Below are 13,246 nucleotides of genomic sequence, written 5' to 3'. Positions count from 1 at the left end.
GGCCGCCCCGCCGCCCCCGCCGCCGCCGCCGCCGGCGCCCGCCGCGCCCGCCGCAGCTCCGCCGCCGCAGAGACAGGCCGTGCCCCTGGCGTCTATACTGACTGCCTCCACCAAACCGGCCCAGCCTCAGCCCCAGGGACAGCGGCCGGGGATGCCGTCGTCTCCGGTGGCGCCGCAGCCGCCGGAGCGGGTGCAGTCCCATCGGCCACAGTTCCGGAGCGACCAGGGCGCGCAGATGGCGCCACCGTCGCTGACCAAGATGGCAGCACATTCGCCGCTGGCCGAGGGGCCGCAGTCCCCTGTTCGATCGGTGCCGAGTCCTACATCGCCGCAGACACAGCCGATCCGGTTCTCTACGGAGCCGCAGCGCGCCTCCCCGCCGCAGCAGCTCCCGTCTCAGAGGGACCCCTCCCCACCCACCCCCGCCGCCGAGCGGATGGCCTCCAACCCGCCGTGGAGAGTCACCAAGAAACCAGCCACCCCGGACTGCGCCGACGGTGGCGCCCCCTTTACCGGCGCCGGTGGCGCCACCCGCGGCCAGGGCGAGCTCTACATCCGGCCGGTATCCAGCGAGCCGGAGCCGGTGGCTCCCGGCGTCCAGCTCCGCTCGGCTCCCGTGCCGTGGCTCAGCGGCTCCCCCACGGTGGCGGAGCCCGCGCCAGAGTTCGCCGCCGCCGCGCAGCAGATCGAGGCGGCGCGGCAGGGCCGACTGACGCAGAGTCCGGCGCAGAGTCCGGCGGCCGCGGCCAGCCCCCAGCCGCGGTTCCCCCAGCCGCCCGCCGCTCAGGCCGTGAGGCCCCAGGTGGTCCCTCTGCAGTCGCAGTTCAGCCAGGAGGGCCCGTCTCGGCCGAGGATGGGGTACACGCAGCAGATGCTGCAGCAGCACATGGACCAGGACCAGAACTACCAGCGGCAGCAGCGACAGCAACAGCAGCAGCAGCAGCAGCCGCAGTTCCAGCAGCAGCAGCCGCCGCAGAGGCAGATCTCTCAGCAGTTCCAGCAGCAGCAGCCCCCGCAGCGGCAGATCTCTCAGCAGAGTCAGCCGCGGGAGCACATCATCTCCATCCGGCTGGAGGGTTCTCCGCCGAGAACCTCCCCTCAGCAGCCTCAGCAGCAGCCTCAGCAGTCTCAGCAGTTCCATCCGCAGCAGCAGCAGTTTCAGCCGCAGCAGCAGCCCCGACCGGCCCACCCGGGCCCAGCGAGACAGCACAGCACCAGCGCACAGGTAGGAACGGCAGCCATATTTAAATAGTACGTCACTTGGGTGTGCTAAATTAATCCATATGAGATCATTTATTCGAAATACGTTTTTCGCTAGTCGTATTATGCTTTAATTTTTGTATTGCTTATGTCATGTGCTCGTTTAGTTGTCGCCGAAGGTCGGTCCTGTCTGACGTTAGTTCTCGTCTCTCCCACCAGAGGGTGATCCCCGTCCAGCTGGTGGCCACGGAGGACGGTACCCCGGTCCTGTCTGACGTTAGTTCCCGTTTGTCCCGCCAGAGGGTGATCCCCGTCCAGCTGGTGGCCACTGAGGACGGTACCCCGGTCCTGTCTGACGTTAGTTCCCGTTTGTGCCACCAGAGGGTGATCCCCGTCCAGCTGGTGGCCACGGAGGACGGTACCCCGGTCCTGTCTGACGTTAGTTCCCGTTTCTCCCACCAGAGGGTGATCCCCGTCCAGCTGGTGGCCACGGAGGACGGTACCCCGGTCCTGTCTGACGTTAGTTCCCGTTTGTGCCACCAGAGGGTGATCCCCGTCCAGCTGGTGGCCACTGAGGACGGTACCCCGGTCCTGTCTGACGTTAGTTCCCGTTTGTCCCGCCAGAGGGTGATCCCCGTCCAGCTGGTGGCCACGGAGGACGGTACCCCGGTCCTGTCTGACGTTAGTTCTCGTCTCTCCCACCAGAGGGTGATCCCCGTCCAGCTGGTGGCCACGGAGGACGGTACCCCGGTCCTGTCTGACGTTAGTTCCCGTCTCTGCCACCAGAGGGTGATCCCCGTCCAGCTGGTGGCCACTGAGGACGGTACCCCGGTCCTGTCTGACGTTAGTTCCCGTCTCTGCCACCAGAGGGTGATCCCCGTCCAGCTGGTGGCCACTGAGGACGGTACCCCGGTCCTGTCTGACGTTAGTTCCCGTCTCTGCCACCAGAGGGTGATCCCCGTCCAGCTGGTGGCCACTGAGGACGGTACCCCGGTCCTGTCTGACGTTAGTTCCCGTTTGTCCCACCAGAGGGTGATCCCCGTCCAGCTGGTGGCCACTGAGGACGGTACCCCGGTCCTGTCTGACGTTAGTTCCCGTCTCTGCCACCAGAGGGTGATCCCCGTCCAGCTGGTGGCCACTGAGGACGGTACCCCGGTCCTGTCTGACGTTAGTTCCCGTTTCTGCCACCAGAGGGTGATCCCCGTCCAGCTCTTGGCTTCTGAGGACGGTACCCCACACGTCAGTATTGGCGGCCGACTGATTCCACTGACGGGGGAGAGCGTCACACTGCCCATGGGCCTGGTCCTGACTGAGGCCGACCAAGCCAGGTGAGCGGCCCGTGACGTCACCGGTGACCGGTGTGTGACGTCAGCCGGCACCCACCAACGACACAGTGGGCAGAGGACCGGCTGCATGCGCTCAAAGCTAACGGCTAACTTATTACAAATATGTGCTCACAAAAATATGATTTTGTAATAGACGTGTAAGGTATATTTGGAGAAGTGCCGCCCTTTTAATGCTGTTCGCTTTATTTTAATCATTGCCATTTTAATCTTTCACTGAAAAAACACTTGTTTTTAAAATGAAAATGCGTATTTGCATTGGCCGATTTTAAACAAAGTTGTCGAAAAGTACTTATTTTTACTCCCTGCCGACGATGCAACTTTCGAATTTTGGACGCCAATGCAGTACCTAACTAAGCCTCTTTTTAATCCCAAAAAGCTATTATTTCCCCAAAACAACTTAACATTTTAGAACGAGAAGGAATTTGATTTATAGATTTATGAGTACGAATAAATCTAAATAAATCAGACAAGTCAAAATGTATGTGTCATTAGTATGCCATGGCTTGTGACGTCTAAGATGGGACATAGTTATGCGTCACTGAATGGAATTACCTAATTGCGCTATGCTTGCTGATAACGTTTCTAATGCGTTCTTCTTGACCTCAACCATGATGAACATACCTAGTAGTTGAAATAATTGTTAATTCTATTTATCTAAATTTAGGTATTCATAGATATTCTAACAACAATTTGGTATAGAGTAGTATCTTTTCGCTTTGCGCTCTTCATTTACAGATAACCACTATCTAAGCATTGTACTTGTCTTCTTCTTACGCTGTTTCTAACGCACCATCTCGCTGCGACTCGCATCTGTTATTAATAGCGTAATCCGCACTGGTCTCCATAGTCTCTCAGGATCGTTCTCCCGGTGTATTTTGATGACGTCACTGGCTCACAGTGGGTCTCCCTGGTTTTGCGGCGTTTTCAGTCCGCCCGTGGCGAGGACGACTGAGCCACCTCAGTCGAAATCTTTCAGGCTGATCCAGCAGGTGGCAGACGCCCAGGCGGCGGCGGCAGGCCCTTCAGCAGCACCTTCGGCTTCGTCAGGTGGGTGCTGGGGAGCGGCAGAGGCTGATACCTCCTGTGACCCGGTGTGGGGGTGTGCTGGTTATTGTCCATACCGTCCTATATAGGTACTAACGGGTTACGAGCGGGATCGTGGTGTTTTGGTCCTCTTGGTCCTCAGTTGGCTGTATGTCACTTTTATCCACATCATCGAAAACAATATGCGATAAAGTACATTCGCCTCCCATTTATCGCCACAAATACCCTTATGTGCATAGTAATGAATACGATGCTCACTGGGACGATTTTGAGTTTTCTGGCCCGGGTGTCTATGACCTTTGAAATCCAGTCTACTTGAAAGCCTAAGCATCGATGTAGTGATGTAGTTAATTTCGCCCCGAGAATCGTTTCGCGTACCCCGAATCGGCAAGGTCATCGACCGCGACCGCTCCACATTCGGCGGACGATGGTGTTCAAACATACAAACATGTCTGCGTGGCGGCCCTCCAGCACCAACATTGGCACAGGTGCTCAGCGCTCACCACCGGATTTCCTGCCCCCCTCTCTCTCTCCCTCCCTCCCTCCCTCCCTCCCTCCCTCCCTCCCTCTCTCTCTCTCTCTCTCTCTCTCTCTCTCTGTCTCTGTCTCTGTCTCTGTCTCTGTCTCTGTCTCTGTCTCTGTCCCTGTCCCTGTCCCTGTCTCTGTCTCTGTCTCTGTCTCTGTCTCTGTCTCTGTCTCTGTCTCTGTCTCTCTCTTTTCTCTCTCTCTCTCTCTCTCTCTCTCTCTCTCTCTCTCTCTCTCTCTCTCTCTCTCTCTCTCTCTCTCTCTCTCTCTCTCTCTCTCTCTCTCTCTCTCTCTCTCTCTCTCTATTTATGTTGTCTCGCTGCCAGTTTATGTGTGACCTGACCTTCCAAGGTCACCGCCGCGCTGCGTTGCTATGGTTACTCCGCCGGGCCACACACAGTCACTGTTGATCGTCACGCGCCGGTGATGCCCCCGGGCACCGTAAGGTCGGTCGTCTACCCCCCCCCCCCCCAGAAGGGACAGGGAGGGTAGACGCCCCCGGGTGTGTATGTGGGGGATGAGGGGGTGTTTGGCTGTGTTTACCAGAGGCGCAGTCAGCTCCTATGTGGTCGGGGTCAGGTTCGAGACATTAGGGGTCACTGAGAGGAACTCCAGGGCCAGCGTTTGGCGGGCACTGCCGTCTTCACTCTTTACCGTAGCTGGACATCAATTTCTTATTTTCAGTCATAACTGTACTTTTGGTTCGTCGTTTAGCATAGGTAGTAAATGTTATTACCCAAAGAGAAATGTTATTACCCAAAGAGCAAAAAACATCTTATACCCATCGTAATTACTATTATCAACAGCTGCTGTGGGCGGTGAGCTTAGAGCGATCTCTTCGGATGACCACTGTCAGCATGTCGAGACTTTCGATATCGATTTCACTTCCCAATCTGTTTATAAACATGGCTTCGCCAGGGGGCACCCGGATTTGAACCGGGGACCTCTCGATCTGCAGTCGAATGCTCTACCACTGAGCTATACCCCCATAGTCGCTGCTGCGTATCACCGAGCGTGTAACACATGGCCGGTGTGACGTCATCAAGTTTATAGAAGATCTTTTTATCATGAGAGAATCGTCGAAAAACTTTTTTATTGCATTCAATTGATCTGTTTCTCACATTGCAGGTAAAGATCACGCTAGTTACTATTCGTTGCCTGGTTAAATGAAACTCGTTTTATCATATTTATATGCGAACTCAACTTTGGCTAAATTATCTTCCAATTTTGTCAGTTCCTGATCAAATGACCCAGTACCCGACCTTCCTTCAAGTCATCTTCCGCCCTCCGCATCTCCGCTTCCGCCGTCCGGTTTTTACCACCGGTGACATCACGGCCGCCGCTGATGACGTCACTGGGTCAGCGGGCGGCGCGCTGACCCAGTTCCCTGCTCGCTGGAGTGAGGGGGAGGGGGCAGACAGCGGCCATTTGTTACCTCCTGCAACTACCGGTCTCAGTGGACAAACAAGGCAGCGGACGGCCGGGACGGGAACGAGGCTGGATCACTGGCGAGGGGATGGGTCGGTGAGGGATTTGATTGGGAGGGGAGAGCTGCAGTGGTTGGTGGCCTGAGATAAGGACAGACGACTGACGAGTCTGTTTTCAGTTTTTCAGTGACAGAATTAATAGAGAAAGATTGGTTTTAAGTCTGCTGATGTGATCGAGTATTGGAAGGAGCAAATGTGCATTAGGTAAAAATGTGATAGGTATAGGTACACACCTGTGATATAAAATATACTTTATTTCTTCACGCAAAGCTGCACTGACGGCTGAATTACATCATATCAATGTCTGGTAGAACTGCTGCGTAACAAAAGTATTTATCCAATATCTACCCACCGATCAGCCCAACACCCGTCTTTCTCCATTCCCTCCCCCTCCCTATTTTCGTGTCAGTCTCCATCTCCTTCTCTCCTCTTCTCTTCTCTTCTCTTCTCTTCTCTTCTCTTCTCTTCTCTTCTCTTCTCTTCTCTTCTCTTCTCTTCTCTTCTCTTCTCTTCTCTTCTCTTCTCTTCTCTTCTCTTCTCTTCTCTTCTCTTCTCTCTCTCTCTCTCTCACTCTCTCTCTCTCTCTCTCTCTCTCTCTCTCTCTCTCTCTCCCTCCCTCCCTCCCTCCCTCCCTCTCTCCCCTCCTCTCCAGCGCCGTGTCACGGTCGCCGCCGTTACCGACTCCTTCCTGGTTTCTGTAACTACAATCGGTCCGTGATGTCATCCGTCATCCCACTCCGGATAAGTACCGTCGTTACCGTCCATAGAGAGCTCTGTTCCCATGACGGTCACAGCGGCAGGGGCGAGCACAGGGCAGGGGAGCGGGTCGGTCACCAGTCGCAGAGGCGAGTCCAGGTATGAAAAAAATATTGGCTTGTCGACTCTTGTTAATAGCAATATTTTTATCATCTAACAATTAATTAGTCGTCCGCATACCTGACTAGAGCGCCAGGTATACTGGAGATGATCGTGTTAGCCCGTCCCCATTAGTTGTAACTTTTTATTTTGTCATGCTTGGACTCCCTTTTTCATTCTTGAAGCTGCCATTTTCGCTCAGTCTTCCGTACGAGTTGGTTGCGTCTATCTCAGATCTCTATCCCTCTTTCTCTCCTTCTCTCTTACCTTCAGTCTTTTTGTTCCTTCTCTCTCTCTCTCTCTCTCTCTCTCTCTCTCTCTCTCTCTCTCTCTCTCTCTCTCTCTCTCTCTCTCTCCCTCTCTCTCTCTCTCTCTCTCTCTCTCTCTCTCTCTCTCTCTCTCTCTCTCTTCCTTTCCATCTTGTCGACGTCGCATACTCAGACTCACCCACCATCATCTCCCCTCTCTAAACTCTCTGTTCCTTCCCGTCACATCATCACCTTCCCTTCCCCTCCCCCTCCCGTCTCGACCCCCAGCCTCCCGGCCGGTCGTCAGCGGCCCACTCTCCACTGGGCCAAGGGCACAGAGCACACACAGAGCGGCTCCTTCATACACGACCCAGCTGACCCCGTGCTCTCACTGAGGCCGCGGTACGGGGGTAGCGCCGAGCCGCTGCCGCACAGGCCGCGGTACGGGGGTAGCGCCGCGCCGCTGTCACTGAGGCCGCGGTACGGGGGTAGCGCCGAGCCACTGTCACTGAGGTCAACTGGCGCCGAGACTCGAGAGACTGGCCCCCGAGAGAGCCTCAGCACAGGCCACAGACACCGTACCGTAGGAGGGTTCGGGGAGGTGGCCTGGAAAGGGGACTGAAGTGATGTAAAAGGTACCAGCTTGAAGAAAAGGAAGCCATCGTTTGGCTTTATTTCGGAACGTTTTCGCTGTCGCTTTATTGCGCTATGATACGCTAATATTTTGAAAGCCATTTTAGTATTGGGTTTATCTGATTTTTCTTGATGTGCAGCTAAACAAAAGTTAAAACTCAAAATCATGCCGGTAATCAATGGCAATTTTGAGGTAGCGACGGTAGCGTATCATTATACACAAATCACAATGCCGCTACCCAAGTTAACCTGTCTCGCGCCTGTGCCGCCTCCTGATGCGTCTCTGCCGTCCTGTGCCGCCTCCTGATGCGTCTCTGCCGTCCTGTGCCGCCTCCTGATGCGTCTCTGCCGTCCTGTAGCCACCTCCTGATGCGTCTCTGCCGTCCTGTGCCGCCTCCTGATGCGTCTCTGCCGTCCTGTAGCCATCGGAGCTGTTCAGTATGGCTCTAACTGTGATAAACACAGCGGCGCGCTACCAAACCGTTCGGTTGTTTAGCTCCGGGACACCCGGGGCTAAACAAGCAGTGAGTCAGCAAGAACGGGAAGTTACTAGAGTTTTTCGCTAAACGGGGTCAGTTAAACGGGGACAGGGTCTCACAGTGGTTAATGCTGAACTGGATTTTGACAAATTTTCACGAGTATCGATAGGGGCTTAGTTGTACGTGATAAGTCCCTGGATAGTAGACAAGCTGGATTATTACAGAGGATTATCTGCACTGAACCGATTTATTCTTACCAGGCGTAGGCAGATTTGATCCAATCAACGATAAACCAATGCATTGCTCTTTCAAAGAAACGTAAAAACACCATATAACGTTCCTCTAAAACGTTAAAAGCCATGCTACGAGCTCAAAGATCAGCCCGACGCTGGACCGGTGGGTTTGAAATTTGCATCACAAATCGGTTAACTCCGAGTTGAGTCCTAACCACAATGTTGTAGTCGCATTCCGTTGGTCTGTGGTTGTCTGAACAGTAAACCGACTGGGAACCACCACTGCCTAATTCAGGCAGCCCGGAGTGAATCCCTGCGACCCATGAAACTGCAAAGGCCTATAGGATTTGGCCAGAATCTACACGTGAGGGATTCGTCTTCAGGTAAAATCCTTTAGGAGGAGAGAAGTCTTCTTCCACCCGAGTCCGTCATATCATCACAGCGGCATGATAGTCAGCTGTGAGTAACTAGGACTCTCTGACCTAAACTTACTAGACAGACGTTGGGCTGAAGGCTGGGTTATCTATGGTGAAATATAGACAACCGCTAATTACCAGCAGTGACCGACCCTGATCATTTTCACATCCTGTCCAATTTGTGTTGGGCAACTCAGTAGCGGACCAATGACTCATTTACCGCAGACGCCAGGGTGCGTAAGGTAAGCGGACTTCCGTCCTGGTGCCCTACACGCCATGCCCTTCCTCTCGCACACTTTCTCTCTCAGCAGCGGATTCAGCGTATACAGGGCCTTGGGTCCAGCGATGGGAGCCGAGAGAACGGCCGAAAGGTTTCTGGATTTTTTTTTTTGTATGCGGACCTCACTCAGTGCCGAATTTTCAGAAATAGAGATCTGAATAATTTATATGCGCAGGACGTGACAGTTTATGAGCAGGTACGAACCTCCTCGAACTGTCGATGCGGCATACACATTTATGGAATCTTTGAGAAAGAACCGTTTACAAGTGCATCCTTAGCCCAAAATCGTTTACCGTTTAGGTATGCAACTATCCGGCCTACATAACCGTGCTACTGTTTCCGCCTATGAAATCTCATACCGCGCGCACCGACTCACGCCCCCCCATCCCCCCCCCCCCACCCACACGCGCTGTGCGTGCCGCGCCTCCCAATATCTCGGTACCTGCACGCCCGGCGGCGGGTACCCGCGATGACGTCACGGTCGCCGAGGTCAGCTGACAGCCTAGTGTAGTTCCATATACGGCAGTGACCGCCAGTCGCTGCCCGTCGTCCGAGCGGGAACCGTGTGTGTGCTGTGGCACGGTGGTGTGTGCTGCTGGAGGTGGTGACTTTCTGAGGAGTTCTGCGCAGAAATCTGTGGTTTGTTACTTCTGGGTAGTGAGGCGGGTTTTGGGGTATTCTTACGGACGATGCGGTGTTTCGCTTTATTCCGTTTATTTTATTACTTCAGAATGGACAGTTTAAAATGTAGAATAATGCGGATAATTAAAATCACTTGTCTGAACGCCGTGACGTAGGTTTGCTAATCTTATCAAGCACCAAAACTCCTAGTTATCTGTTTCCCAACTCGGTCTCATCTAGGCTGTTTAGGGAATAGGTATATGTTTTTTTATTTGTATCCGAAAAGAAACGACCTTCTGCTCTCGGTTTCTCGACTGTATTCCAGTACAGTTCCAATGCATTTCTTTCAATGTATCGATTCCCTGAAATCTTCCACACCAATAACCTAAGCCAAAACAAAGCATCACTTCCGGTAGCAGTCGGCCTCCATGATCTCCACTTCCGGCGGCCGTTGTCGGGTCTGACCTTGTCCCCACAAAAAGTAGCAGGCGCTGGGGGGCACCGTTATAGGGTATTTGGTGCGAGGAAATTATCGTGGATTCGTCAATCGTGTTCAATGCTCATTGCTCATTACTCACTCACAGTCACGACGCACCATACCAATAAAAGGGTATCTATTCTCTCAGTTACCACCAGTCAGTTTGAAGTTTCGGCAGACCGTTGACAGCTCTTCCAAAATCTTCTAACGCTAATGGATTGTGGACATGCGATTGATGACGGTTACCATTTGCGGTAAGGTACCTATGGCTCATCACTCCATTCCCGGTAAAGCGGAGACCATCTAAGGTCGCCTTTTCTTCCCTGGAGGATAGGCCCGGCGTCTTTAGTACCCTCCTCGCTCCGTCGGCTCCCTTTGATGTCTGACGGTCACGCGGATCATTTCTCCCCGGGGGCGCTGCCGGTGCACAGAGGCCGGGGAGCAGCACAGTGCCCAGTGCACAGTTTGCACAGTGAATAGTGCAAAGGAGGGGGCAGCGGCGCGTGAAATGAACGCCGGAAAGATTTGGCGAGACGGACATAGAGTGGAATGCATAGTGCATAGACGTAGGTATGTGTTTGTATGCATAGCGTATGCAATAAGCATGCACCCGTTTCAGCATGCATATGCAGGATCATGCATGCATGATTGTCTTATTCTTTGCCTGGTATATTCATTATTGTATATTAGCAATAATACTCAGGTTTCCTATAAAATGCCAGGTCCTCCGCTCTGGTTTTTAAGTTTTAAATTCTGTCACCTCAGTGAAATTTTTAGCGTACCCCATCCCTACCTTCTGCGCTGCACGGGGGTCACAACTCAGGAATTCGTTGACCCTGGTCTCTTGGAGTACGCTCATCTGGAGATAGCCTTATAGGGGAGAGCATTTCCACATAACTCGTGTCGAATGTGGAGTGACACAATCTCCTCAGTAGCTGACCCCGGGTGGTTTCAGCGAAGTTTCTGGGTTTAGATATACGAATCGCGCTGTTTGAGTAGGTACAGCTGTGTTGCCATGGAACTAATTTATTCCTTTGCATGAAGGACATATTTCATGGATTCGTAGAGACTACCGGTAAGCTTTATGCGATACAAATAAACAAATATACTAGCACCGAAAGTTGCACTCTGGTTCTGGAATGGCAGACAGAGTGGCAGGCTCGTGGGTCTCAGAAGCTGCGGGAAACTTACCCCGGAGCCCCGACCCGACAGCTCTGCTCGCATAGGCAATAGACGTCAGGGGACCAGGAAGTGAACGACTGCAACATATGCTCTTTGAAAAGTAAATGTAACTTTTGAAAACAATTTGTCGAGGCACACAACAAAGCATCATGCCGAGTCTCCGAACTTGAACATCGATCCCGGTTACGAAAGTGATTGCCTTCCTCCGGAAGTGCCGTCTCTGTGTCATCACCGACCCTCCAATCACCTCCCCCCCCCCACCAAATCACCCTGACCCTGACCCGTCTGCCTGCGCGCGCCGCTCCATCGCTGACCTCTGGCCCGGCTCTGTTCCAGGCGCCGCGCCGCGCCCCCGCCCCGCCATGACCTCGGCCGACACCGGCGATGACCTGGTGCCCTGTATGAGGAGCGTCCAGCTCTCCGATGGCGACAAACAGCTGATGAGCGCCTTCAAAAACAAAGGTGGGTCTGTAGTCGGTGACGTCACTGGTTTAGCAGGTGTGCTACGTCACTGGTGGAACTTTTTGTCGTGCGCTGATCACTGCTTGTATTTGCTCATGGTGTGGTCTCTAATGACATGTGCTGAAGGTCAAAAGCGTGTGTGGAATCTGGTCTCGTTATTTTGTTTTGTGATTTCAATGTACGATTGTTTTGCAATTGTTGTTCCTCAGATCGTGTTTGTATTTATAAGCTTCTCTCGATAAAAAAGTCTGTTTGCAGGACGAAGTCTGAAAGTTTTCCGCTGGCTGATTCATTCCCTGATTCGGTTATCTTCTTTGGACAATTAATCAATCTCCTCGCTTATATAAACAGGTCTAGGTCTATGTAGATGTGAAACACCCCCTGACCTCTACATCAGCCCCAGTCCAGAAGGCAGCTGCCCCAGTTTGAACTCCTCCCCACCCCCTTCCCAAGTGTTCCGTGGAACAATGGGGTCTCAATGTCCATCGGACACAGTTACTACTGCACTCTCAATGAGGTCAGGTTGGATAACGTCACAGCTGCAGAGCTATCGTGCGATCCAATTTCAATCCAGTGCTGATGTTTAGTTTGGAAAAGCTTGATCTTCTTTTGATTTTCCCTTCCTACACTCAACGAGAACTAAAACAATTATTGTTTTTTGTTGGATTCAGTGTTGTCACGTTGAGGCCCAGATTTATTTGGAGGATCCGACTGAAGGTCAGTACAAACTGATCGTCTACGTGTGCATTTCGGTTTTATTCAGCCGCCACAATATCCGCGAAATATCCCCTCGAACATCCCCTCCTGTCCATAAGGTCGTCCCTCCCGTGTTCCAGCCCAGTATTCTGACCCTTACTGCCGTCAGACGTTCGGCCGTCCGGCCGTGGTGATGTCATCTCAGCGCCAGCCGTGTTTATTTCGACCTGTGCACGCTCGTTAACGCTGCAAATGTTTCCAATAGTCGGGACCGCTCCCGGCTGCGACAGGCCGTGTCTGGTTCACGTCCACCTGTCGATAGATTAAGCGTTGAGGGATTTAACGAATACCGCAATAGGTAATGACCACATGTTAAAATACAATTACTGCTTCAGAGAACTAATATCCAAAGTAATAGATTGTTAGGCTAACAGACGGAGAATGTCGTCTTTCATTGTCTATGTTGCATACAAACGTTCCTTAAGCTCATTCTTGTTTTTATTTTTTTTGCGAGAAGTTCATCACCCATTCAAATAAATCCAATTATTTCTAAGCCAATGTCTTAAAACGTTCTCCAATGCGTGTGTATCCTAAATCATAAGAAACGCTCTTTATGACCTAATTAATGAAAACTATTCATTTACATTCATTTATATCCGATCCCCACCACATCACCGCTATTTCTGTTGCGTTTCGTCGCAGAAATAGCCGCCACTGGCCGCCCCATCCCCTGACCCACCTGTCTGCCCCCTCCCCCTCCCTCCCCCTTGGACGATCGCTGACCTCTTCGCCCATAAATCTGTCGTGATCACCCCCTCCTCCCCTCCCCCACCGGAGGCGCTAGGGGAGCAACGGCCGGCCAATGGCAATAAATGCCAGCTACGGCCTGCGTCTGGGGAGAGGAGGGGAGCAGGAGAGAGGAGAGAGGGGTAGTTTGGGGAGCAGAGTTGTACTATGACGTCATATGTTATGTCTACCGACCCTGCGCTGACTGTTCTGCGTAAACTAAAAATAGCGTGATGCGTGGGACGTGGGTGCTGTGCTAGCGACCAGACTTGTGC

The 13,246-nt window shown here is 52.9% G+C and overlaps 1 protein-coding gene and 1 non-coding gene across 5 annotated transcripts in view; one reads left to right on the top strand and one right to left on the bottom strand.

The window, feature by feature from the left end:
• The first annotated feature begins 62 nt into the window (after window positions 1-62).
• The window catches only part of LOC122368300 (ataxin-2 homolog), a 29,259-nt gene continuing 16,075 nt past the window's right edge, over window positions 63-13,246 (top strand). For 3 of the 4 annotated variants that reach the window (XM_043342111.1, XM_043342113.1, XM_043342109.1), the window contains exons 1-4: window positions 63-1,225; window positions 2,392-2,528; window positions 3,475-3,593; window positions 11,364-11,489. In XM_043342111.1, coding sequence (XP_043198046.1) covers window positions 152-1,225; window positions 2,392-2,528; window positions 3,475-3,593; window positions 11,364-11,489 — 1,456 coding nt within the window. In that variant the 5' untranslated portion in view covers window positions 63-151. The remainder of the gene's footprint in view (window positions 1,226-2,391; window positions 2,529-3,474; window positions 3,594-11,363; window positions 11,490-13,246) is intronic. The other variant, XM_043342110.1, reaches the window with a different exon arrangement.
• On the bottom strand, window positions 5,032-5,103 carry Trnac-gca. The gene has a single exon. It is a non-coding gene; the product is annotated as a tRNA-Cys (tRNA).

Source organism: Amphibalanus amphitrite, unplaced genomic scaffold (assembly GCF_019059575.1).
Source record: "Amphibalanus amphitrite isolate SeventyFive unplaced genomic scaffold, NRLGWU_Aamphi_draft 000937F_arrow, whole genome shotgun sequence".
In the NCBI taxonomy this organism is placed as follows: Eukaryota; Metazoa; Arthropoda; class Thecostraca; order Balanomorpha; family Balanidae; genus Amphibalanus; species Amphibalanus amphitrite.
This window is presented reverse-complemented; position numbering and strand designations above follow the sequence as displayed.